This window comes from Melopsittacus undulatus, chromosome 4, assembly GCF_012275295.1.
Source record: "Melopsittacus undulatus isolate bMelUnd1 chromosome 4, bMelUnd1.mat.Z, whole genome shotgun sequence".
NCBI lineage: Eukaryota > Metazoa > Chordata > Aves > Psittaciformes > Psittaculidae > Melopsittacus > Melopsittacus undulatus.
Genome location: NC_047530.1, coordinates 42,954,757 through 42,980,041, shown reverse-complemented (window position 1 = coordinate 42,980,041; position 25,285 = coordinate 42,954,757). Strand labels below are relative to the sequence as shown.

Sequence of the window (25,285 nt, the reverse complement as noted above, 5' to 3'; positions counted from 1 at the left end):
ATACCTTAAACTGGATTCTTTCACTGTATTGATATAAGTGCATTTAGTCTGAAAGCTGACAGCTTAAAGTGCTTGTAAAATCCAAGCAAAGAAGCAATGAGCTATTACTGCTGCTTTGGCCCAGCTCTTCTCTTGTGTCTTCCTGTCTCCATAAACATTTTGCAATAAGATTGGGATTCACAGAAACACCATGAAAGATACATTGCTAGAGAAGGAAGGAAAGAAAAAATAGTCTTTGTCAGAACCTACTTTTGTTTAGTTTCTGATGCTTTCCATAAAACAAGAAATTAAAAATGTTTCCACTATGTTCCTGACACATTCTACTAGAAATAAAGAATCAGGTTTAGGCTTGTAGATCTCCATTCTATTCCTGCCCATTAATTTACTGTAAATTATTTTCATCCATGCCTTTGTTTATACCTATATGAAAGATATTTGCTATTTCTCTTTGAATTCTTGCTACAGAAGGATGAAAAATCACTACATTAAAGATAAATGCCTTTTATTACTATGGCTTCAGAACAGACTTTAGAGAAAAACCTGTAGCAAGATTAAGGATGAAACACCTATGTTAGTGGTCTAGCACTATGAAATCTTGTCCTAAATCCTTTCAGACATGCTGAAACACCTTCTCTACAACTTTGCCCTTGTGAGGTGGAATATCCTTACTTTATGTGCACTGCACGTCTACATCTTCATCTACAAAGAGCAAACAACTGAAGTCAATAAATAATGCAACAGGAGCTGTTCAAACCTGAAAGGGCAAGGGCTAAAGATCATACTTCATGCTAAAAATCCAGAGACTTTAGATGTGGAGCCACCTCTTAGCATGGGGGAGTTGTGAGTAATAAGAGGAAAATAATACCCAGTATGGAATGACTGTACAAAAGTGGGAGCTAGGAAAGCCAGTTGGAATAGTAAGAGAAGCCATAAATAACCTTGCAAATTTACTGTGCCAGACAGATGAAGGAACAGATTCCAGGAAGCATACACAGTCTATGAACATGAACACGAACACATAACCTCTTCCTTTCTTCCTACTTTCTCTCTTTCATTGCCTTTGCAGAGATTGCCATATAGAATGGAAACTTCAGGGGAGGAAAAGGGATTTTAATCTAATAACTACCAAGTTGATAAAATCAGCAATAGCTAACAGGGATGCTAAGAGTTACAGTATCTTTCCTGGCAGATAAATGGGACCTTTCTCAGCCATCTGTCTTACAAACAATCCCATATGTACAGCTATTATTTCACTTAGACACTGGCAGCTCTGCAATTGTTCATGGTCTCAGTGAAGAATAGCACCTGCCATGCAGTTTCTGTGCTCTGACTTTTAACAGACCTGTTTTCAGCTTGTCTGAAATAGAATAATAGAATCATAGCATAGTTGGGGTTGGAAAGGAACTTAAGATCATCTAGTTCTAACCCCCCTGCCATGGCCAGGGACACTTCACACTAAACCATGTCACCCAAGGCTTTGTCCAACCTGGCCTTGAACACTGCCAGGGATGGAGCATTCACAGCCTCCCTGGGCAACCCATTCCAATACCTTACCACCCTCACAATAAAGAACTTCTTACTTATATCCAATCAAAACTTCCCCCGTTTAAGCTTTAACCCATTACCTCTTGTCCTGTCACTACAGTCCCTGATGAATCATAGAATTATTGAATAGTTAGGTGTCATGGTTTGAGCATGTTTTAAGGGTGTTTTTGTTCAAGGTTTTTTCCAGCCAGGTGGAGGAGGGGAGTCCGGGAGGAAGGAGAGACAGGACACCTGACCCAGGCTAGTCAATGAGGTATTCCATACCATAGCACGTGATGCCCAGGATGCATACTGGGAAAGGGAGAGCTCTGGAGGAAAATGGAGGAGGGAGCACATGGTGCTCAGCCAGGCAGGGTGGAGTGAGTTATGGGTCGGTGGCTGGTGGGGTGTTGTATTCTTTTCACTTGTTGTTTGCTGTATCATTATTATTAGTAGTAGTAAATGGCAGTAGGGGTTTTGTGTTATGCCTTAGCAATTAAACCGTTCTTATCTCAATCCGTGGGGGCTACATTCTTTGGATTCTCCTTCCTAACTCTCCGGGAGTTGGGGGACTTGGTTTAAACCACGACATTAGGGTTGGAAAGAACCTCAAGATCATCTAGTTCCAACCCCCCTGCCATGGGCAGGGACACCTCACACTAAACCATGTCCCTCCCCAGCATCCCTATAGGTCCTTTCAGATACTGGAAGGCTGCTATGAGGTCTTCACACAGCCTTCTCTTCTCCAGGCTGAACAGCTCCAACTTTCTTAGCCTGTCCTCATATGGGAGGTGCTCCAGTGCCCTGACCATCCTCGTGGCTGTCCTCTGGACTTGTTCTAACAGTTCCATGTCCTTTTTATGTTGAGAACACCAGAACTGTATCATATCTCCGTAGAGGTGCACATGCCTCTAATAATTCCTCTTGTTTGTTCCCCATGCTATGGGCGTTTGTAAAGAGGCATCTGAGTCGACCTCTAAATGAAGTTGATTCATTGCCTGGAGTGGCTGGAATATCTCTACATTGCTCCAAACATTTATTATAGGTGCTGGCAACTGACTGGGTGTGTTGGGATGGAATGATGCCTCCGTCCCCCAACACATCTAGTTTAAAGCATCCTTGGCCAGTCAGGCAAGCCTCCTACCAAACCTACTCTTCCCCTTCGTTGTCAGACCAGCTCCAACAGCCCCCAGTAGACCTGGTCTAATAAATTGAATCTCATGTTCTTGATACCCAAACCCCTGACTATGGCACCAGCCTTCTAACCATTTATTAACCTGGCCAATCCTCCTAGCCTTTATCCTGGAGAATTGATGAAGAGACCATTAGAGCTGCAGAGCCCCTAACCACCTCTCCCAGGGCTCTGTAGTCGTTCTTTATGTTCTCTGGGCTACTGCTATCTATAATGCTGAACAACTGCACATGAGGAAGTGACAGAAAAGAACAGGTAAGATAAAAACCAAAGGTACTTACATTTCTTCATATGTAGGTTTGAAACCCCTCAGGACTTGCCTGAAATCTTGCTAGTACTCACTGTTAGAATTGCAGACAACTGTCTGCCTGGTTGTGAGAAAATACCAATGGTGTGTTAATTTTTGCTGGGATAGAGTTCCTTTTCTTCATAGTATCTTCTATGGGACTGTGGTTTGGATTTGTGCTAGAAACAGCTTTGATAGTACAAGGATGCTTTCATTACTGCTGAGCAGTACTTACATGGGGTCAAAGCCTTTTCTGCCTCTCACCCCACCCCAATAGCAGTAGACTGGGGGTGCACAAGAAGTTGGGAGGGCACACAGCTGGTCAACTGACCAAAGCGATATTTCATATGATATGGTGTTATAATTAGCATACAAATCGGGGGTAGGAGGAAGGCGGTGACATTCAGTTACAGCTTTTGTCTTCCCAACTAACCATTATGTGCTGTGGAGGCCTGCTTTCCTGGAGATGTTTGAACACCTGCCCAATGATGGGAAATAGTGACTGAATTCATTGTTCCTCTTTGCTTGCATGCATGCACAGGTTTTGCTTTAGCCATTAAACTGTTTTTATCTCAACCCACAAGTTCTCTCAGTTTTACATTTCCAACTGTATCCCCATTGCATCAGGGAGAAGTGAGTGAGTGGCTCAGTTGCAAGCTGGGGTTAAACCACAAGTGGCGAGCCCTCCACCATTGCTGTCCTCTTCCCTGGGACCTGCACCATCAAGCGGCTCTTTTGGCTATTACTTCACCACCTCTTCTGACTTGCTCACATGGTGACTCAGAAGTCTGCGATACTTACCTCATCTTGCCTACCCTCATGTCAGAATTTAGCCACTGTTGATTTGCAGCACAAACAGTGCTCACACTTCCTTATCCCTAAAGAGCAATACTGGGATGCTTCTGAGCTAAACTCTCTTACAAACCTCAAACAACTGTAGCAATTTACTGTTAAAGCTAAATGCTTCTTATCAGAGTGCAAATCGTACCTACACCACCAAGGACCTCACAGATGTCATGTATGTTTCCAGATGCTGTATTTAATACAACTAGTAAAGGTTTTGGAGAGAAGGAGTCTCATTAAGATCGTGATACTTCCCACAAGCAAATGAACTTTTTTGCAGAAAAAGGATTTTCTCATCATGTAACTCTAAAGAAAGCTTTACTGCATCTCTTCTTTCTGAAACTGGAAAAAATCCCAACTTATTGATATAGCTGCAAACCAGCATGCTAATGTTAGCTGCATATGTGGAAGATTTCCTTTTTGCTATAGTATGAACTGTGAACATTATCTGGTTTATTTTTACCACATTTCCTTTCTGTTCTGTCAAGAACACTTAAGACAGCAGAAAACTCTGTCCTCCCATTGTCAGCAGCAACACAATTTCAACACAATATAGGCTTGAACTTACTTCTTCTGCAAAAGTTACCATGTGAGCTACCAGAGACCTGTGAAATGGTTTAAAACATCAATTAGAATTTTGTTAGATTGAGTCTCTTCCATGACTCAAAGAAAACAATACACAGAAAAGATTAGGCTGGTGATCAAGAAAAAAAAATGCCAACATGGTAAAACTGATCTGTGAAAATGCTCAGAAAATGAGGCAAACGTTTTCTTTTTGTATCTTAAAAGATAAATGTACGAAAAAAAATGGAAAAGAACTGACAAATTGTTATGTGTGAACTACAACAAAATGCTGCTTCGATTTTGCCTCTGATTCACCAGAGATCTATTTCTTTTACAGGAAGTTTCATGCAGTTTGGGCATTGGTTATATACGGCTGCCACGGATTAAGCCCAGCCGGCAACCCAGAGCCACGCAGCTGCTTGCCTGCTTCCCCCCCCCCCCCCTTCCATCCCCCAGCTCCCAGAGGGATGGGGAGGAGAATCAAAAGAATGTAACTCCCATGGGTTGAGATAAGCACAGTCCAGCAACTAAGGTATAACATAAGCCCATTACTGCTACCACCAATAATAATCATGAGAAGCGAAATAACAAGGGAAGAGAATGCAACCACTCACCACCCACTGACTGACACCCAGCCTGACCCAAGCAGTGATCTAGCCCTTCCGGGTAACTGGCCCCAGTTTATACAGTGGGCATGACATGCTGTGGTATGGAATAGCTCTTTGGCTAATTTGGGTCAGGTGTCCTGTCTCTGCTTCGTCTCGACTTCCCCTCCTCCCTGGCAGAGCATGAGACTCAGAAAATCCTTGGTCAGCGTAAACATTGCTGAGCAGCAACCAAAAACCTTGGTGTTATCAGCGCTGTTACCATGCTGAAAGTCAAAAACACAGCACTGCACCAGCTACGAAGGAGAAAAATGACTGCTACTGCTGAACCCAGGACAATGGCGTTCAACACTGGATGGATAACATGCATTCCAGCAAGATTTACCTATCAAGCAAAGTAATTTAACAAGGTGACAATATTTTTCAATGCTACATTTTTGAGATTAGCATCTTGGAATTAAGATTAGGACTGTTTAAACCTGAAAAAAAGAGAGATGGCAGCAATCAGTTAATATTCAATGATTTTTCTGCAAGTGGCCCTCAGTCAAATTCATAGAATTGTTTTTCTGTGTCTTTTTTTCTGAAGAATTCCACCTTTAGTTTTATTCCCATATAGCGATTAAAATTGCTTTTGCTTTGATAAAAAATTGTCAATAAAATTAGATGGCCAAAAGAAATTAGTAATAATTTGCAAATTGAAAGAAAATTAACAAAGTTCCTTTTAACCTATACAGCCTTTAGGCAGGGTGCCAACTTAAACCTGAGTTATCTGTTGTCTAGAATCATATTGGACACAAAATCCTTCAAACTAGTTCCCATTACTTCTTTTTGTAATTACAACATTCTTTCTATAGAAAGTGTTCATTATGAGAGTGGAAACTAATTTTTATTCAGTTTTGCTAGAGTGAGATATAATTCTGCTGGAGAGAAATATAAGTGTCATTGACAATTTATATCTTGCATAGACAACTCAAATAATCCAAGGACAGTTTTCTTCTCATCACAGTTAAAGTATTTAATGACAAAATCAGGGTTTCCAGAAATGACTCAAGAGAGCCAGTCCCGCTTTTTTTTCCCCCCAGAACAGCACAAAATAATTTCTACATCTTTGAGAACTTTTAAGGAACTGGTTACAACAGATACCAGCAAGTATTACAATTACCAGTATTACGATTCTGGTATATTATAGCAAAACCTACCCACCATTAAGATCACTTTTTAGAGAGCACATTTTTGTTAATATTTCACATAATGCACAACTTTTGCTAGACACAAAAGTAGCCTTTTTAAGACAGAGTTTGCGGTACAGTAGTGAAACCTAACAATATTTTTATTCTTTGCAGAACTTTAAAAAGATAGAGAAACTATTGATGTCATTACAATTTACAAATACATTCTTTCATATGAAACATTAACCTGAATTATAGTATATGTTATATACATGACTATCTAAGAATACTAGGTTGTATACACTACAAGCTCAGTTCCAGAAGGAAACTGCAATGCTGTAAGATTTTGGATAGACATTTATACACCTCAATTTTTTTTTCTATAAACTACCGTATCTTGTCATTTAATGAACAGCAAGAACAAAGTAAACACACAGACAAATCACTTTTCCTTCATTTAATAACACTAGGTTACTCAAAATTCCCATAGAAAATGGCTTTTGATGGTTGGATAAAAGTCCTGAGTTATGATACGTAACACAACACACTTAAGCGAAGAACAGAAAAAAAGAAATGCTGAAAAACTGTCAGTAAGACTAAAGCAATGTTTCAGAATAGTTCAACTCACAAAAGGTCTGGAACTTTACAGCACAACTGTGACCTTGGCCTGTCCAGCTGATATTCATGTAAACACCTGAAAATCTATGCCTTCTTATTTGAACTTAGACAACTCATTCTTTTCAGGTTTATGTGGATTTTAGACACAAATTACTGACAAGCTTAGAAGACCAGCTAGATGGCAGCAGTTCAAAACCTATTCCTTCTTTCTCTCAAGAGAAAGATGTGTGAGGTTAGCAGCAGAATGTAGTTATGAAAAGAGTGGAAAGGATTATGACAGAAGATAGTTATGTGGTCAAGAAGGACTCCCTGACTCATTTCTAATGCAGCTGTTTTTAAAAAATAGCCTAACATTTTGTCTCTAGGAGAAATTTAATATTTAATGAGGGACTGGTTTTCTGGTTAATTTGAAGAAATACCCATAGTTATTAGAAAAGTGCTCAGAAAGCCACTGACTTTTCCAGGGCAAACAGTAATTGTATGTAACTCAATGGAGTATTCAGAACTCATGTTGTTGATGAGCCTGTTCTGATTTACAACAGATGTGGACAAATTCTTTTTCAGTTGACAGTGCTGGGTGTAGTAACTATTACAGCTGATGCTAAACAGAACTAAATGATCCTATGGTGCTACAGAGATGACAAATTTACCCCTTCTCTCAATTCCCAGTGTGAAATTCAATAAAAAGCTTCATAGAAAACAGTTCAAATTACAGGAAAAAAACCCAGACAAACCAGATGCAAAGTCTGAATGCAGTCAGTTAACTAGATAGTGTCTTTAATTCAAATGAGAATGTTTTTGTAAAGCCAAGCATCTTTTCACAAAATGGGTATTTCCAAGAGATTTTCAGTTACTTCAGCTTGCAGTAACTAAAATACTCTCAATTACTAACAGAAGTTTTTAACTCCCTTACAAGCACTGCTCTGAGGATTTTAGACTTTTCCAAGTGTCATTTATAATGCAAAAATATTATTCTACACTGAAAATAAAAACTACAGTACATTCATATAATGCCAGCAATCTGGTAAGATAAGGACAAAAAACGGAGAGCAGGCATGTTTAGAAGATGAAGGCTGAAACCTCTGCTAGGATGTCTGTTTCCAGCTTACTGCTTAAAAAAAAAAACAACCAAAAACCAAAGAAACAAAAAAATGCAGCATTCTCCCCCTTTTCACTCTAAAGGTGTCTTAGATGATCTTGAATGTTAAGTAAACAGTGAAGGAAAAGAGTAACCTTTTTTTTTTTAAGAGAATACAGTGCATATATTGCATATAGTGAATACAGAATGAAGGAGTCACCCTTCCAGTGACAATATATATATTGAAAACTGAGACACAACCCAGAAGTTATGATACTAATGTACCAATACATGCTTTTTGAAAGCCTCTATATTAGAAATCAGATCACTAGCTAACACAAAAGTCATTCTAATCAGACAAGTTTCTGAAGTGTTGGAAAATAGTGCATTCTCATTTTCCCACGCCTTTGCATTCTCATTTACACAGGCTTTTACCCACAGAATCACAGGTAAAAAGATGATGAAATGTTATTATCAGATTGCAGAATTCTAGATTGTTTTTGAGGCACAGTTATGTTCACATTGATGTAAATCCTACTTTTCAATTTTGAAATCTCAAGCGTACATTCTGTAAGTTTCATTATACTATTCAAATAATCAATCCAGAAGTGAAAACAGGAGTATACATAATGCAGATATGAAATTCAGATATGCACTTGTGAATGCTGGTGATGGCACATGCAAAACTTCCTACATCGGGTAGAAGAAACAAGCTTTTCTGTTTCTCAGGACAAAACAGTCTATACTCCACTGGTTACAACACCAGGTGTATAATTCTAACATTCTCATTCTGCTGATGCTACATAAAATGAAAAGTATACCCCTTCTTTGGATTTTATTTCCACACGTATGTCCACAACCAGTTAAATAATTTTCCTTACAACTGGGGAAGAATATTACTATTTTAATCCTGATCAGCTTGTCATTTGGTCCAGTTCCCCTGTTTGCTTTCGCTCCTGTAACAAATGAAATACAGGTAGAAAATACTGCAGGACTGTGTAGCAATATTACAAAAGAGGAACAAAAGTCAAAAAGGTAGAAATGCAACACTTTTTCCTGCACAGAAACTGAAAGAATGCATCTCCACTGAACTGGAAGAAAAAAAGCACACAGAAGTCTGGTTCTCCTGTAAAAGATGCTGTATGTAGCCTTTTCAGTTTCTCTTGGGAAGATTTCAAGTTTGGGCAGTATCTCAGCATTTGTGCTTCATGGCAAGCTGAAAAAGAAAGAAAAAATGAATTAAAGGGAGCTCACGTAACAATAGCTATATGAAGCTAATGTAGCTAGCTTGGATCAGAAGATTTTGCAAACTAAATCCTCCATAAAATGCCCAAAATCTGTTCCTCCTTTGCACACAGATATGCAGTCATTCCCTTTACTGTGATAGATGAGCAAAGTCTTTGCCACACTGACGCAGCAGGATTTATTTGCTTTCATAGTTATATTTCCCAGTGTTCCATTATTTTGCTATTTGTGAGGACAGCTACAGCAAGACACTAGAAACAAAGACATGCCTAAAAGAACGATCATTTCAACTTCATGTTTTGGATTGTTCAATACAATCAGAAATTTTAGACCTGCTTAGCAGCTCTGCCATTACATAATGATGAAAAATTAAGGACTGATTGCCTTTCTATGTCTGTAATTACTCATTATTTCTATTTCAAATAATTCAAAACTGTGAATGAGAGGGAGGGGAAAGAGCTAAAGTGACTTAAATCCTGTATAAAAAGTGTAGATAAACTGCAAGCCAAGCAAATAACTGAAGTTCTAGGCCATGTATATTATCTGCAGATAACAGCATGCTAACAAAGCTGAGATAAGAAACTCACCTAGAAACCAGAACTAGCAAGAGCTAAGAACAGTTAAAATTTCCTCATTCACTATCAGTGAAAAGTCGACCAATAAATGACTCAACTTTAATATGAGCTTTTGATGCTCAAGGAGTTCTGTAACACACTCACCATAGTATCTGCCTCATTTGGCCTTCACCCTGACCCTTATCCATCAACATCCAATCTTCTTGCCACCATCATCAACCTGCAGAGTCAAACCACACTCTAACATACAGGACTACTCCACTGCCTCTCCTTCCTTGCCTATGCCTCCTGAAGAGTTTATAGTCATACATTGTAGCAATTTGACATAGCACAGTTGTGCAAGTCATCCCACCATGCTTCTGTGATTGCAACCGTATCATAGTTTTCCAACTGTGTAATGGCTTCTAACTCCTCCTGTTTGTTGCCAGAGTAATGCTCAGATATAGAAATTAATTTATGAAAGAAATCTGTATCCAGATACTGTAGGGGTGTATCTGTATCATGATACTGTAGGGGTGAAAATAATTACAGGCTGACATCTGAAAGTACATTTACTGTTTATTGAAGGCAAGTATAAAGCAACCAAAATCAAAACTCTGCTGAACAAAGTGCTCACACAAATACTATTAAGTTAAAATTGGGGCTTTTCTCACTGTCACTATTTTGCCAGAAAGCTCTAATTTTGCCATTTATGCAACACTCAGCTGGATCTCACTTTCCTGGTTTCACTGAAATGAGTAAGCTTTCCCTTCTGTACAAACAACATCTAAGGTCTCGGAAGTAGCTGCCCCTTAAAGGCTTAACCAGAAGACCATTAACAATAAACAATACTGTACTTATTCCTAAATGCTCAAATATAACCCAGACAACCCTGTTGCAAACGATAGCACATCACCATAAACCAGCAGTTTTCTCTAACATAATACATTCCTATGTGGCTGTCCCATACATTTTTGTGAGGCAACAGAAAAGGAGTTACAGGACTACTGCACTTCTGAGACACAATTCAAGACCTGAAGCATTAATACAAAAAATTTTGCAAAAAAAAAAAGAAAAAAGAAAAATGCTGTAAACCCCATTTTACCACATTATCCTAACGATCGTTAAATGACAAGTATTTGTTTCCATGAAACATAAAGATACTATTTTCTTCTTAAAAAGACAAAACCCAAGCATTTATTACAGATCCTTAACTACAATCCACTGAAAGACTGTCAGTCAGCTTGTAAAGACTTTCAGGCAGCTAGTAATTGGGATAACTTCATCAGGACATGATCTCATGTTCATCTGAAGAACAGCAGTAACCTCTAAAACTGGACTGGCATAAAGGTGTCATAAAACTCAGCCCCAGACAGTTCAAATGGAGATTACCCTTTTTTTTGCTCTGCATCACTTAGACATTTCCAGCATAAAATATTCTCACTTACTGCCACAGAGACATGTTAAACTCAAATGACTATGAACAAAATCCATATTGAGAAGTTTTTATTTGATTAAAAAAACCCAGCAAAACAACAAAACCCTTGTATTGTGGATGATTTTAGCTTCCCCACCATTTCTGCAACATTTTCCTTCAACTTTTGCTTTGAATTATTAACTCAGGGTTTTTTTAAGCTTTTGTTTGTAAATATGGTACAGCACAGGCTACCAAAGATCATATTTTTATTGTAATACTGTATGCATTAATCCTAAGATTTTCAAAATAAGATTTTCAAAGTATGATTCTCCTAAGATAACCTGATAAAAAACTTTGTTTCAGCTCACAGCATGTCTTCGTCTGTGGAACTGCTGTTCTACACATGTGAAGATAAAAGAGGAACACGCACTATTCAAATCTTATTCAAGATTCATACTGGCTCATATATCAAGAGCCATGTTTCACTTTTGAACTCCTTACCAAGCAGCATTCTATGCTTTATGCGAAAGCAGCAAACTTTTTTTCCCCTATCCTAGAAGCAGTGGTAGCTGCTGTTTAGGTTGGTTTACTAAGTTGGCATAGTTATCATCACTGTGTGTGGGAGGTGTTAGTGTTAGAAGAGTCCAGGAGCAGGCTTATGCCATACTCAGGCCACTAAGCTGAACCATGTTCATCTAAATGGACCACGAAGTATAGGATTATCCCAGTAAATATTAAAGTAATTTGTTTTGTGACATGTTAAAGACAACATAAAAAAGAGGTTTGTATAGAAGTGCAAGATACCAATCCAGGATTTTCTAATGTTAATGCAGTAGCCAGGCATTTTTTTTGGCGTAAGCATGATAAAGCCTAATGCATGTGTTAAGCAGCAAAACTATCAAACCTGTGTGCTAAAATAGTTAAAGACATTCCGAAAGCTTTTACCTTTTTTTTAAAAAAAAAAAAAAACAAAACATTTTAGCTGTTGTGGATGTGTTACGCAGCCATCCAATCAAATGCTTTGGATGTCGAATTTCCGTCAGAGATGGAAGTTCAGCACAATTATCCATGTGCAGATGTATCAGGCATAGTACTGTAATACCTTCCACCAAGCATAGAAAACGTCCATATATTCCTGAGACAGAATAATTCCTCAAAATCCTCCTAAATCATATTTCCAGACATAAAAACATACATCTTCAGAAACAGACAGATAATCACTGCTTATCAAAGGGGATTAACAAACAGTTTCACTCTACTGATGCACAAAGTATGAGTAATTGTGCCAAACAATACTGGGAAGATGGATCTGAAATAGGCTTCTGGAAACAGAAGACAGGTAGTTTCAATTCAAGCGGAAATGCAGCAAGCCTCAGATCTGCACACAGAAGTTACAAACCAGAAATCTGCCAAGTGAGGAAATGTATCAAGGAAAACAAGCCGTTTGTAAACAGTAATAGACTGCAATTCTTTCTAGAGCTTCCTCCTCCTGAAATAGACATACTCGACTTTAAGCTACTGAGAGCCTTATCCCACCCAAATCTTACCTTGTGTGCAGTTTCTGCAAACTGCTGAGCACTGTTTTTCAGCTCCTCTGTCTTTTCTTCTGCTCGACCTAGCCTTTCACCACGCTCATTCAAAGCCTGACTTGCCTTCTGTACTGCACTTGTCACACTGTCTGCTGCTGAATGGAGTATGCTGTTTCCTGCAATATCAAAAGAAGCTATTAAACATATGATTAGTATTTTATACAATTATTTTCATTTACAGTGTTCCAGAGCTGATGTGTTACCTGCTAATTTACCGTCCAGTTGCATTTTGGAAAATGGGGTAAGCTATTGTTTTCTCATTCAATCCATACTATTAGCAAATTACAAATAAGTACCATATGGTAACTGTCCTGGTTTGAGCAGTAGCAGTCATTTTTCTCCTTCTTGGTAGCTGGTGCAGTGCTGTGTTTTGACTTTTGGGCTGAGAACGGTTGCTGATAGCAAGTATGTTTTGAATTACTGCTCAAATGTTTGGTTTGTCCAAGGCCTTTTCTGAGCTCTTGCTCTGACAGGGAGGAGGGGAGGCTGGGAGGAAGGAGAGACAGGACACCTGACCCAGGCTAGCCAAAGAGGTATTCCATACCATAGCACGTCATACCCAGGAGGTAACTGGCAGAGAACCCGGAAGGGATGGAGCTCTGGGGGGATGGAGGAGGTATCGGTCAGTGCTCGGTCGGGCAGGGTGGAGTGAGTTATGGGTTGGTGGCTGGTGAGGTGTTGTATTCTCTTGTTATTGGCTTTATCATTATTATTTGTAGTAGTAATGGCAGTAGTGATTTGTGTTGTGCCTTAGCTATTAAACCGTCCTTATCTCAATCCGTGGGGGCTACATTCTTTGGATTCTCCTTCCTAACTCTCCGGGAGTTGGGGGAGAGAGGGGGGAAGTGAGTGAACGAGCTGTGAGGACTTGGTTTTAAACCGCAACAGGTAACATAATACTTGAGAGTAGACATAACTTAGCTACGTATTATTTTTTAAGCCTTATGCTCAAACATCATTTCAGGAAGCTATTCTATTACGTCAATTAAATCGTTCACAAGTGCACACAGCTTCTTCACAAGACTCTCATGTTAATATGGATTAGCTTTCTTTGGAAGTTCCACTATTTCCCTAGAGAATAAATGATTGACAGAACTGGACACACCTGTATGAAAACACCATTTACAACTGTACTCCAAACACTATTACCACAGTTATTTTACGCTGTTTTGATATATCTACCTTAGACCCTTCTCCAGGTGGGACACCTGCCATGTTTCATGTGACAACATAGTTTATTTAAACTTTAGTATTTGAAGTCCCACCAAGGCTCCATATCTTCTAAACCTTTAGCTCTAATTGCTTTACCATCCAAATCAACTTAGCAGTTTCCGAGTTTCTTCTCTGGCACACAATGTAGAAGTTTCTTCAAGTTTTCAACAGAACTGCTCCACATTTATCCCTTTTAAATGCTCACCTTTGTAAGTACTCCTTTCTATATTGCTTCTCAACAGAAGGGATTATACTTTTTCTGAGCTGCTGCTGAATATTTATAATATGAACCACAGCACTACCTGAAAACTCTCCAGAAAAAGTAACATGTTATCAGTATGAACTGATTAGTATGAAAAATTATTTTGTCCTAGCCTTTAAATTTTGTCAAAAAAGTACTAGTAAAAATTCGGCTTTTTGCAATACAGGAGTTTGCCCCTTGGTGCCTTCCACAAGCTTTCAAACTTAATGTACCTTATAGGGAATTTGTTATATAGGAATTTATTTAAACATATACAAAGGCACTGTGAGAGCCAGAAAGCCAGTACAGAGAGAGTATTATTAATCACCAGGCAATGCTGTCGCTGCCAGTTTTCTAAACTGCCCCAAATACTATAACTGCACAGAGCCTTTTTTCACAGTGCCAAAACCGAATACGTAATGGTTTTAAACGGATTATGCTGCTAAAGGTATAAAAACTAGTTCAACATGTGAAGCTGACCCAAGCAGTGAGGCAAATCTGCTGCTATAATAAAGTCTGCTGTTCTTACGGACATGGGAAGACTACTGAAAATGAACACAAACTCTCTGCTTTCATTGTTAATTTGAAAAAAGTGTCTACTTCAAAAATATTGCCAGGTTAGAAAAATAAAACCAAATAAAACCAAAACATTAACTTGAAGGGTTATTTTCCTCATGTTCATGAGGAAAAGAATAAAATCACCATTCAGACTCGTTTTACACGTAAAACTCCTTTCCTTAGAAATAGCAAACAAACAATGAAGAGCAAAACTGAAGGTTGCCCCAAGTAGCCTGTGGAACAACAATACCAGCCGCCCATGCAGGAACTCATTAAACTAAACCACTACTAGTATCAAACTATGGAGGTGGAGGAAGGACTCAAGAACCTACACACAATGACTCACATCTGATGAGTCAATATTAGAAATACCAAGCAGAGAGTACCCTGACCCCCTGTATACCAATACTGTTAGATTTTTTTATATCAGTAATTAAGAGTCAGAAATGAAACTTCTCCTTTCAAGTGGTCTCCAGACACTGCGGAGTCTGATAATGAAACCAAACAACTTTAAATATTTTATACTTTCTTACTTCAAGATTTTTCAGCCAATTGCTATTTTGTTCATAATTTGCTTGTTTAAAGACAAGTTCTTAGGAGATTATTCTGGCTTCTGTTCAGGTAGCTCTTCCAATAAACACATGTAACTGGGCAACACTGCACTGCAAATAATTTCAATTTTTTTGAAATATGATCTAAAGACTAACTTCTTGCATACATCACTGCTAGTTTTCTTGTACGAGATTTTTAAAAGCTCTCAACAATGGATTAACTGCTGTTCACTAGATCACAGAGCTTCTGCTTAACTCAAGAGAACCTGGGAACATGGAGAGATCGATAAAAGCAAGCATCGTTTGAAGACTTACAAATGTGCTGGGTGGTAAAAGTTAACATAGTTTTGATCTTTTTTCAATTTCAACAGGAAACTGTGGAATGAAAATATTCTGCATTTTCTGTATTCCTGAATATATCAGGATTTATAACCAAGGACTGATATCTATTTTTCCACTATCTTTTCAGCAGAGAAGAATGAACTTGGAAGTTTGGCACAACAATAAATTTTTTTCTTTCTAGCTAATACAATATTACATTCTCTCCAGGTAAAATCTGCTATATTTTTCTATGGGCAGTGACTTGCAGAAGCTGCTATTGTGAGGCTGCTTTGGAGAACCTTTTGGATAATCTTTTCCAATGGCATGTTAGTAAAACAATAGAAAAAAAAAGTCCACTTTAATCTGTAAGCAACACAGAAACCCATGTATCATGTATTGAATTTCATCACTATTTCTAGGGCATCTGTAGGTGGTTGCTGGTATGACTATGCCTTATCCTTGTATTAGTATCACTACAAGAATTGCAACACTTACACTGGATGTTTTGGAGAAACGTTCCTATGAACACACCACCTTGAACCTGTAAAATTTTTAAGCTGTTCTTTAGGAGGTAACTATTGTGATTTGAGATTTCCAGAGAAGTTTGTTCCACGGGTGAACAACAAAAACACCTGAACTGCACTCACTTAGGTGTAAACTTATGCCAGCATCTCTTTCCTAGAGTCTGGAAATACTGTTTTCCAGCTCTGATTAGTTTTTATTGAGGACCTGACAACTGCTGTTTAACCACCTACCACTCCCTCCTCAGCCCCTCCCCTAAAGAATCTGACAGATTTCAGGACTTCTCATCTACTACGTGAGAAATACAAGTTCCTTAATTGAAGACTGAACTGCTTTTCACTTAGATCTTCTCATAAAAAAAGATTTTATAACACTTGCAAGATGAGATAAACACCACCACAATATGGGTCTGGGTCAGCTGATGTTCTGAGCCGTTTTTAGCAGGAAAGAACTCACAGTGTTCCGAAGATGTTCTGCGATCTCAAATTTTGCATGGCTACAGTCTTCACCGTGAGCAGAGTCACATGCCTGTGTTGCTGCTTTTTCTAAGGTATATGGAGATCCATTTTTGGAGCCTATGTATCTTTCTACAGCTCTGCAGAACAGATCCCAGAAGTCTGAAACTAAACTAATCAAGCTTAATACAGTGACTTTCTTCAGTTTAATTTTGCTATCTGTAGAAGCACAGAAATATATTGCTAATTTATTTTCAGTTACTTAAAGAAGTGCCTTAAAAAGGTCACTTTATTTTTTCTTCTGTAATACTTTTATTGTTATTTATTATCTGAATTTGTCTAGCCAGCAGAGAAGACGACACAAATTTCCAAATCAATCAATAGCTACAACAGTATTACGATAGTAATACAATTTGCTCACAAAATTAAACATTTTATTTTGAATTTGCTGTAGTGAAATATAGACCACTGTATTTCAAGTTAATTAGAAATTGAAGTTTTCAACACAGAATTATTGCCTGGTTCAAATAATTGTTAAATATCAAAGTTTCTCTATGGATGCAAACAGAATTCAAACTCATGAAAACTTCATTTAATCTTCAGACCTACACATAATACGGCAATTCTTATTTGTCATTAATTTTCAAATTTCAGGCTTGATAAAAATTACTACAGACCCCTGCATGTCTGAAAGTGGTTTGAGGTTTCGTAGTCTTTCTGTTGTTGTTGTTTGTTTTCTTCTTTCTTACCCACCTCCATCCTGTTTTTCATAAAAGGTTTTGAAAACCAACCACTCATAATTACTGCACAGCAAAGTTCCACAGTATTTCCTTGATAATAAACTCATTTGTTGCTACTTTTAAACCTTCCAATAGACTGAAGAAAAAAAAATCATTACAGCAGCTTGTATCAGTCAGGTTTTTTTTTTAATTTTTGTTTAACTTAATGTCCTTTTCTGTCTTTTTATCAGTGAAGGGTTGCTATTTTTGGCATTCTGTTTCTGCTAAGCCCTCTCTCTCTCAGAGAGAGCCTGCTATGCTAAACCTGAAGGTACTCAAGCAGCAGGAAATTGAGAGGGAAGAAATCCTCTAGTGTGGGCTGCTGTGTGGGAATTTGTACTTGTTCCAGCTAAATATCTTCACCAGCAGTACTGATGAACAGCATGCAAGTAATCAGGCTCTGTGGTCTGCAGCACACAAACACCCCTAAAGCAGGCTTCCCTAAACCTCCCTGAATCTACTAGGGTACAAGCAGTCCCACTGCAAAATTTCTCTCCATGTTGGAGGATGAGACCTGGAATTTGTCCCACAGGAAAAATGAAGTGTTTCTGAACACAGCAGAAATCAGATGATTCCTACAACATTATTTTGGACTCGCAAAACCTAGAACTAGTCCCAGGAAGTCTCAATCCTGAGTTACTACTTCTTGCCAACAGTAATACTTTGTATGCCCACTTTATTTTACTTTCACTTTAATAAATTTAGCTACAGGTAGAAATTTACTGAAGTCAGCAGTTTATTCTTCTTCAGACAAGCTTCCCTTAGGACATGTATTCCTCTCTCTCTCCAAAAGCCCTAGAAATTGGTAATTCTGTTTGGCAAATAAGAAGTGATCACTGCTGCCAAAGACAAAAGAGATTTTGGTCTGATTTTGTTTGAATGTTCATTAGGGTTCCAAGAAAATTCTTGAAGATGTTGTTTAACAAAAATTGATGGACATTTAAGAAAATTGGCATATTCAAAAATGGCTAAGAACAAGGTAAATGTATAGGGATAGTTATCTAGCATCTTCTCAAAATCTCCAGCTGTCTGCGGCCTTTTTTTGTTTGTTTGTTTGATACATTTCAGACACTTCTATCAGCAGGTAAAATCCTGTATTTCGTACATCACTTCATTAGCACAAGCTGAAATATCTATCCAAATTCTACTCAAAATCAGATTTTTTCTTCTCATAAGAAATATTCAAAAAGAGGAAATATTTCATATAGGATAAAAAGACAGTGACTACTATAAAGAGTTGCATTTGTTATGAAAAAAAAAAAATCTGTTTTGAATGAAAGGCTGTGGTGGGTTGACCCTGGTTGGCAGGTATGCCCTCACCCAGCTGCTTGCTTACTCCCACCCCATGGGATGCGGGAAGAAAATCAGAAGGGCGTAAACAAGAAAACTCAAAGGTTGAGATAAAACCAGTCTATTAAGTGAAGGGCAAGGGGAGGTAATGGGACACAGGGACAAGGACAACTCACAACAAAACAATGGATGGAATGATATGATGGAAAAGGATGGAAACGATAGAAAAGCAGTCATTCACCACCAGCTGCCCAATGCCCAGCCAGTCCCTGAGCAGACCACAGTCCCCGAGTAATGGCTACCTCAGGGAAAGATAGCTGCTCCCCAGTTCTTACTGCTGAGCATGTTACACAGCCTTCTTGTTCAATTTGGGTCAGCTTCGCCACCTGTGTCCCCTCCCAGTCTATTTGCTGGGGGAAGGCAGAATGAAAAGCTGAGGACTTGACACTGCATAAGCACGGTTCACCTGAAACACGTGAGTATTATCAACATAGCTTTGGTTATGAAAAATACAGCATTATACTGGCCACTATGGAGAAAATGAGCTACATTCCAGCCAAAACCTAATTAAACCAAAGCTTAATTCACATTTTACCTGTCAAGGCAGTCCAAAGGGCTTCCACATCTCCAGACGGCTTTTTTTTTGGTTTGTTTCAAATGCAATTCACTGAAGTATTTACTCTTCTTTTAGCATAAACCCACACTAGGGAATTTCTTCCCCCTCAATTTCCTGCTGCTTGAGTACCTTCAGGTTTAGCACAGCAAACTCTCAAATCACCTACCTGATTTGGAAGTGCAAACCATATCACCCAAGGTTCTGTCCAACCTGGCCTTGCACACTGCCAGGGATGGAGCATTCACAAATTCCTTGGGCAACCCGTTCCCGTGCCTCACCACCCTAACCGTAAAGAATTTCTTCCTTATACCTAACCTGAAGTTCCCCTGTTTAAGTTTGAACCCATTACCCCTTGTCCTATCACTACTGTCCCTAATGAAGAGTCCATGTCTTACATGCCTCCATTCTAGCAGGTTAGTGCATTATGTTTCTCAATAAGATTTAACACTGCTTAACCAGAAGCAAAATCAACAGCATTGACACAGTGACTGTAAGCAGTACCTGTGTTTAGAAAAATCCTGTGTTTTATCTTCAGGGCATGTTGGCCTAACCTACCATTAGTCCAAGGCTTTCCATCACTACTGTAACTTCACAGCTGATCATAAAGGTTAACAGGACAATTACATTCTTCCCCTCCTTGTATATCACATTCACCTCCTTGCCAAGCGATTGCTACACATCCTTCCATATATATTTGTGTGCTTAGGGCCTCATTCAGGAGCTATTTTAAAATAAAAGAGGAAACCACTGCTAAAAAGTACCAAACAGATAAAAACTTTCTGACCTCTCAAATAGCCACAAGAGAGCTTTATTAAACAGCTCAAGTCAGTAAGCAGATTACAGAAACAGTATTTCTGTGACTACAATCCTATAAGATAATTCCTTCTTACAACTTTCCTGTTACAATTCCTGTATCACATGAATGGAATGTTCTCTAAATAATTTCAGTATTTAAATTACCAGCCAGAAAGGATGACTAAGTGATGTGAAAGACAAAACATACATAGCAAGTAGTATCTTTACTGAATTCATTAATTATAATTTTGAAATACTTGAACCTGAACTTAAATCTGAACATCGATTTCTCTATTTATCTTTCAAGGATAATGTACTTCCCAACTTAAATTTGAACCTTAAAATCTAGAAGTCTCCTAGTTAAGCCTGTATGGGAGGGTTTTCATGGACTTCTGCCTTCTTTGAAAGTAAACAGAACACTTATGTAGGTCTTTGTACCTAAATCTGGAAAGTTTATAACCTTCGAAAGAAGCATTAATTATCAAAGTCTGGTGACTGCTGTGATGTAAGCGGAATATATTCAGCACTTAATGTGTGATTGGTAAAAGCTAAACTAAGAGTTGCTGAACTCTCAAGTCATGGATCAATCTTTCACCTTCATAAAAATCTGATTCTGCCCAGGAAAATAATACAGGTTTCAGAGTAACAAGTGGTCTCAAATTAAGACTCATTACACTAGTTTCCCCTGTGGGGTAGGCAATTTCTTCCAACACAAATGAATCTTTTAATATCCATTAATGCAAATAGCATCCAAGAACAGCTGTAAATAGAAAAACGCAGGGAAATACTGCATATCATTTTGAAGCAGAAACACTTGTAGACTAAAAATCCATCTGATCTGTTATTTTGTCCAAAGCATACAAGACAAATAAAAAAACCACCCTATTGTATTATAAGCATTCTTTAAGCCTCTATAAACTTTTAAAATATGACTTCGTATTTTTCATTCCTCCTAATTTACAGCATTTGAAAAGAAGCCTATAACATGAATTCTAGTAATTTAGAATATTTTATACTGTAACACCATGTTCTAATATAATCCTAGTTTGTCACTTCTTTGCTTTTGATTTTGTTATTTACAATGCATACAAATTCTTTTTACATACCTGTAATCTTGTACTTTTCAGTCCAAAAAGAGAGCCAAATTTAACATATCTCAGTTCTCATACGAGGAATGAGAATATTTTATTCCTGCTACTAGTCAAGTAATATTTATACTGTGGGAGTTAAACAAATGCTTCCAAGTTCTAAGAATAACAGAAAAATCACCTTATAAACCTTAACATTATACCCTTTATTAAAAGGTCCTACTGATCATCAAGAATGCAGGAAGTGAAATGATAATCCTAATTGTTTAGCTGAAAAACCTTCATCAAGAAACAACAAAACAAGTAAGCTTTATTGACAACTGAGATCAGTTTCTTCCTTTCCTCTCACTGGCCATGTCAGCTCTTTAGATTTGTTAGGTACACTACACTTCTGCACCATTATCAGCAGGAACCATGCAGAGCAATCACAGTATCCAGGTGCTCACTAAATAACTTAGAGACAAAGTTCATAATGAATGGAGTGGCAATGGTTCCTGAAAGGAGATAAGGGAAGTCTGAAAAATACTACTGACTTAACTCAGCATGAGTGGAAGGACATGCTACTGAAACCCTGTCCAGGTCAGGATAGCAATGACTTAACTGCAAGCTTAAGTCAACACTTAAGAGAAGTCAACCTCCATACTTCCCTGGCCAAATCCAAAACCAGCTTTAAAAAGCATCATTTCAGCCTTTTAGAAGGGAAAGGAGGGGAGGAGGAAACAGAAGACAGAACATTGTTTATATAGGGCTAAAAACTGAGGATATGCACTGGTAAGCAGAAACAGCAACGAGCTAAGGTTCTCATTTTATATTTTTGTTAAATGTAAATAAAAGCAAAGAGGCAAAGAAATAATTTGATGATGTATTTTGTTAATAGTCTGGTAATGGAGAGAGAATGGAAAATATTACATAGATCCATCAACTATGCATTATTTTAATGAAGAAAAAGTTCTAACAGAATGAAGAAATGAGACAAATGTCTTCACAGACTTTTTTTGTAGCCCAATAGCCGCACAGGATCTACTATGATTAGCTAATATATTTGGTCTTTCAGTAGCTTGAATCAGCTTCTAACCTTCAATAATGGGAAAGTTAAGTCATTTCAGGGACTGTCATTTCAGATTCGATTCTACCCATGGGAATCAAAATAGTGGTGTCTATACCAAGCCTCTTCTCTCAGGATGTCCTACAGCTGCACAGTTGTAATGCAATGCATTAAAGTCTACAGTGAGTGAAGGTGATGTAGATGCAATCTGTTTTGCATTTTATGAGTTTAAATACTGTGAAGAGAAAGTAATATAGAAAAATCAATAAATTCTATACTTAGAAAATTACTATCATACCACAATGAGCATTCTGAAACAAGCCTTCTGTAAGTAATTCTGAGCAGCAAACACCCCAATACTTTGGTGTAAGTCATCAGGACTATAAAAAATCTTCTATTTCTTAATGTTTTATATTAAACAATAATGCTAATCTGTGAAAACAAATTGTAAAAATATTGCAACTAAATTTTATGTGTTATTTTTCAAATGGCTTGAGTAGCTTCAAGTAATTTTCTTACTTATTTGCTACCTAGACTGACCATCTGTAACTCTGTACTTTACCTCTTCAGGTTAGAAATCTAAACAGTTTTGAGCCTGGGTTAGGAGAGTTTTCATATATATATATATATATATATATATATATATATATTAATTTGTAGACCAGATGAAAGATGCTAGACACTCTGAAACTAGCTTTTTCTTCTAAACCAAAGAAGAACAGGGAGTGACAGTCTATTCAAATGTGGACACCAGATACATATAATTAAGCTAGCATGGAACAGCTGTTAAAATCAGGGACGGAAAGCAGAATTAGAATGGGCATTTTATCCAACAGCATTGGCAGCAGACTTCTTTGTTTAAACAGTTATGTATACAAAATTGAAATAGAGCAGAGAGATGTACACACAGAGAGAGAATTGTTCAGCAATAAAATAATTTATATTTCTCTATGGTAGATTCAATTTTGCCGGACACAAAATTAAGTATGTATTAACACATAAAGAAGCAATTTTAGTTCTATTCCTTTATTCCTTTAACAGCCTCCTGAATCTGCAAGTTCTACTCCCAGTGACCTGGAAAGGGTTATGTTCTATTACCATACCAGTGTGAGAATGTAATTCAGAGAAAAAACTTGACTTTTTTTTTTTCCATTGTAGTAGCATATTCAGACTTCTATGTTTTCAAATGCCAGGATTACAAGAAGGAAAACACAAACTAGTAAAACCAAATCTGCAGTCTATATACTGTAGATATTATGAATTAAAATGCAAGTATCAAATTAACATTGCATCTGAACACTTAGAACAAAAAAAATCAAATGTTAGCAAATAAGAATATACAAACAAGGCCATCTATGCATTGTTATACCAATATGGGAACTGCAAAGGTGGAGATGCTAAAATCCTTCAGATGAGAAATGACCTATGCTATCAAACTAGAAAGAGCCATTGCTGTGAGATCACACAGTGGGGATATATATACACTGAACTGTTCCTATCTGTGTCAAGAGAAGCACAGAAGACTGAAAATGTCAACACTAACAAATGCCTACTGTTATGGAAATAATACTGGACAAGAAGTGCAACATTACTATACATCTGAATGAAGTATAAGTAATGTCACTGTCTTATGACTCTGAAAGGAACTGTTTAAGAAAAATGTGGCAAATAGGTTTTTACCCAAAGACCAAGGAGTGGTGAGACACACCAAGTCTTAGACTTTCTGACTGGAAGTGGAAAGAACCAAAAGTCAAAAGGATAACAAAAGGATACTCTGAAAAATCCCCAAAAAATAACAATTCATTAAGCATGAGGAGGTTCTGAGCAACTCATTACAAGTGAACTAGTGGCTCTGTGGTTTACAAACAAGCTGAGGTCAAATTGTTGGAGCACTGTAATTTTAAGAAAAAGTATTATTTAGTGCTTCATTTGAGTTTTCTTGTCTGAAGCAGCCTATAAATTTACACAAAGTTCATTCTCAAGGATTTAAGAAGCTCATAAATACTAAGAAATTGATTTGGATGCACACAAAAATGTGTCCATAGGGGTATCTTCAGTAGTTTATTTTCAGTTATTACTACTGATGCACTACTTGCATTCATTTTCCAAACTGGGACAAAGAGGTTCATTAAATAAAGTAACAGTGACCTAAAGAAGAAATGTGAGAATTATTGGGTTGCAGGAACACAGAAGGAGGACTTTAATTTCTGAAACAGCTGGGCATTCAGATGGTGCAGTTTTCCCTTTTAAAGACCTAATTTGGCCATCATCCAGCTCCTCCCTCCCCCCCCCAAAAAAAAAGTGAAGCAATTCTGTTTTCCATTTCAAATGGATCTGAAGTCATTATGAACATAGACATCACCTTTTGATGTCAGAGTACAGATAAATCAAAACGAGTTTTATTAAAGGGGAAGAAACGTTGGCTTGTCTTACATGGTTAAATGCAAAGGTGAGCAGAATACAGCTTTCACTGATTGATTAATGCAGAGCATTAATCAAACCAGAACTAGCATCCAGCTCATTTTAAGCAAGCACTAATGACCCCAATGCTTTTAAAATACATATACAAAACCAAACATGTTTTATGTGTTAACCAAACATACGTTATCTATACATAAATACATCTGTATATGTATAAATATATTGAGTATGTGTAAGTCAGAGCTGTACCTTCAAAAGCTATCACAACCACTAACCTAATGAAGTTATGAAAGGTGAAACAGTAAAGGATATGTCAGTAAAACAAACCAGGGTCAAACTGGCAGCGGATAGCTTTGCCAAATCAGCATAAATTACATTCAAGATAAATTTACCTCTGGGGTAAGAAGCACCTCAAGTAATCCTTGAGGCGGGCTTACAGGAGTGACAAATTGAATATATAGTAACTGAGGTGTGCTAAAAGCAGTCAATCAGTAAAGAAGAAAAAAATTAACTTCTCTTCAGCTTACTTATCTGCAATTTTCTTTAGGGAAGCACAGAATATCAGCTACCCACAGCAAGCATTTCAAAGATGCTTTAAACTTCTTAGAAACTTCATCATTAGTTCATGAGTCTGGGCAATTGCATACAGTAACTTTACAGCTGGAGGATGTGATTTTATGTGTTCAATGTAATGCAACATGGGACCC

The 25,285-nt window shown here is 37.7% G+C and overlaps 1 protein-coding gene across 5 annotated transcripts in view; it reads right to left on the bottom strand.

The window, feature by feature from the left end:
- Positions 1 to 6,005: 6,005 nt before the first annotated feature.
- The window catches only part of STXBP6 (syntaxin binding protein 6), a 106,868-nt gene continuing 87,588 nt past the window's right edge, over positions 6,006 to 25,285 (bottom strand). For all 5 annotated transcript variants that reach the window (XM_034062461.1, XM_005149290.3, XM_031049109.2 and 2 more), the window contains exons 5-6: positions 12,643 to 12,800; positions 6,006 to 9,095 (exon numbers count right to left, since the gene is read on the bottom strand). In XM_034062461.1, coding sequence (XP_033918352.1) covers positions 9,072 to 9,095; positions 12,643 to 12,800 — 182 coding nt within the window. In that variant the 3' untranslated portion in view covers positions 6,006 to 9,071. The remainder of the gene's footprint in view (positions 9,096 to 12,642; positions 12,801 to 25,285) is intronic.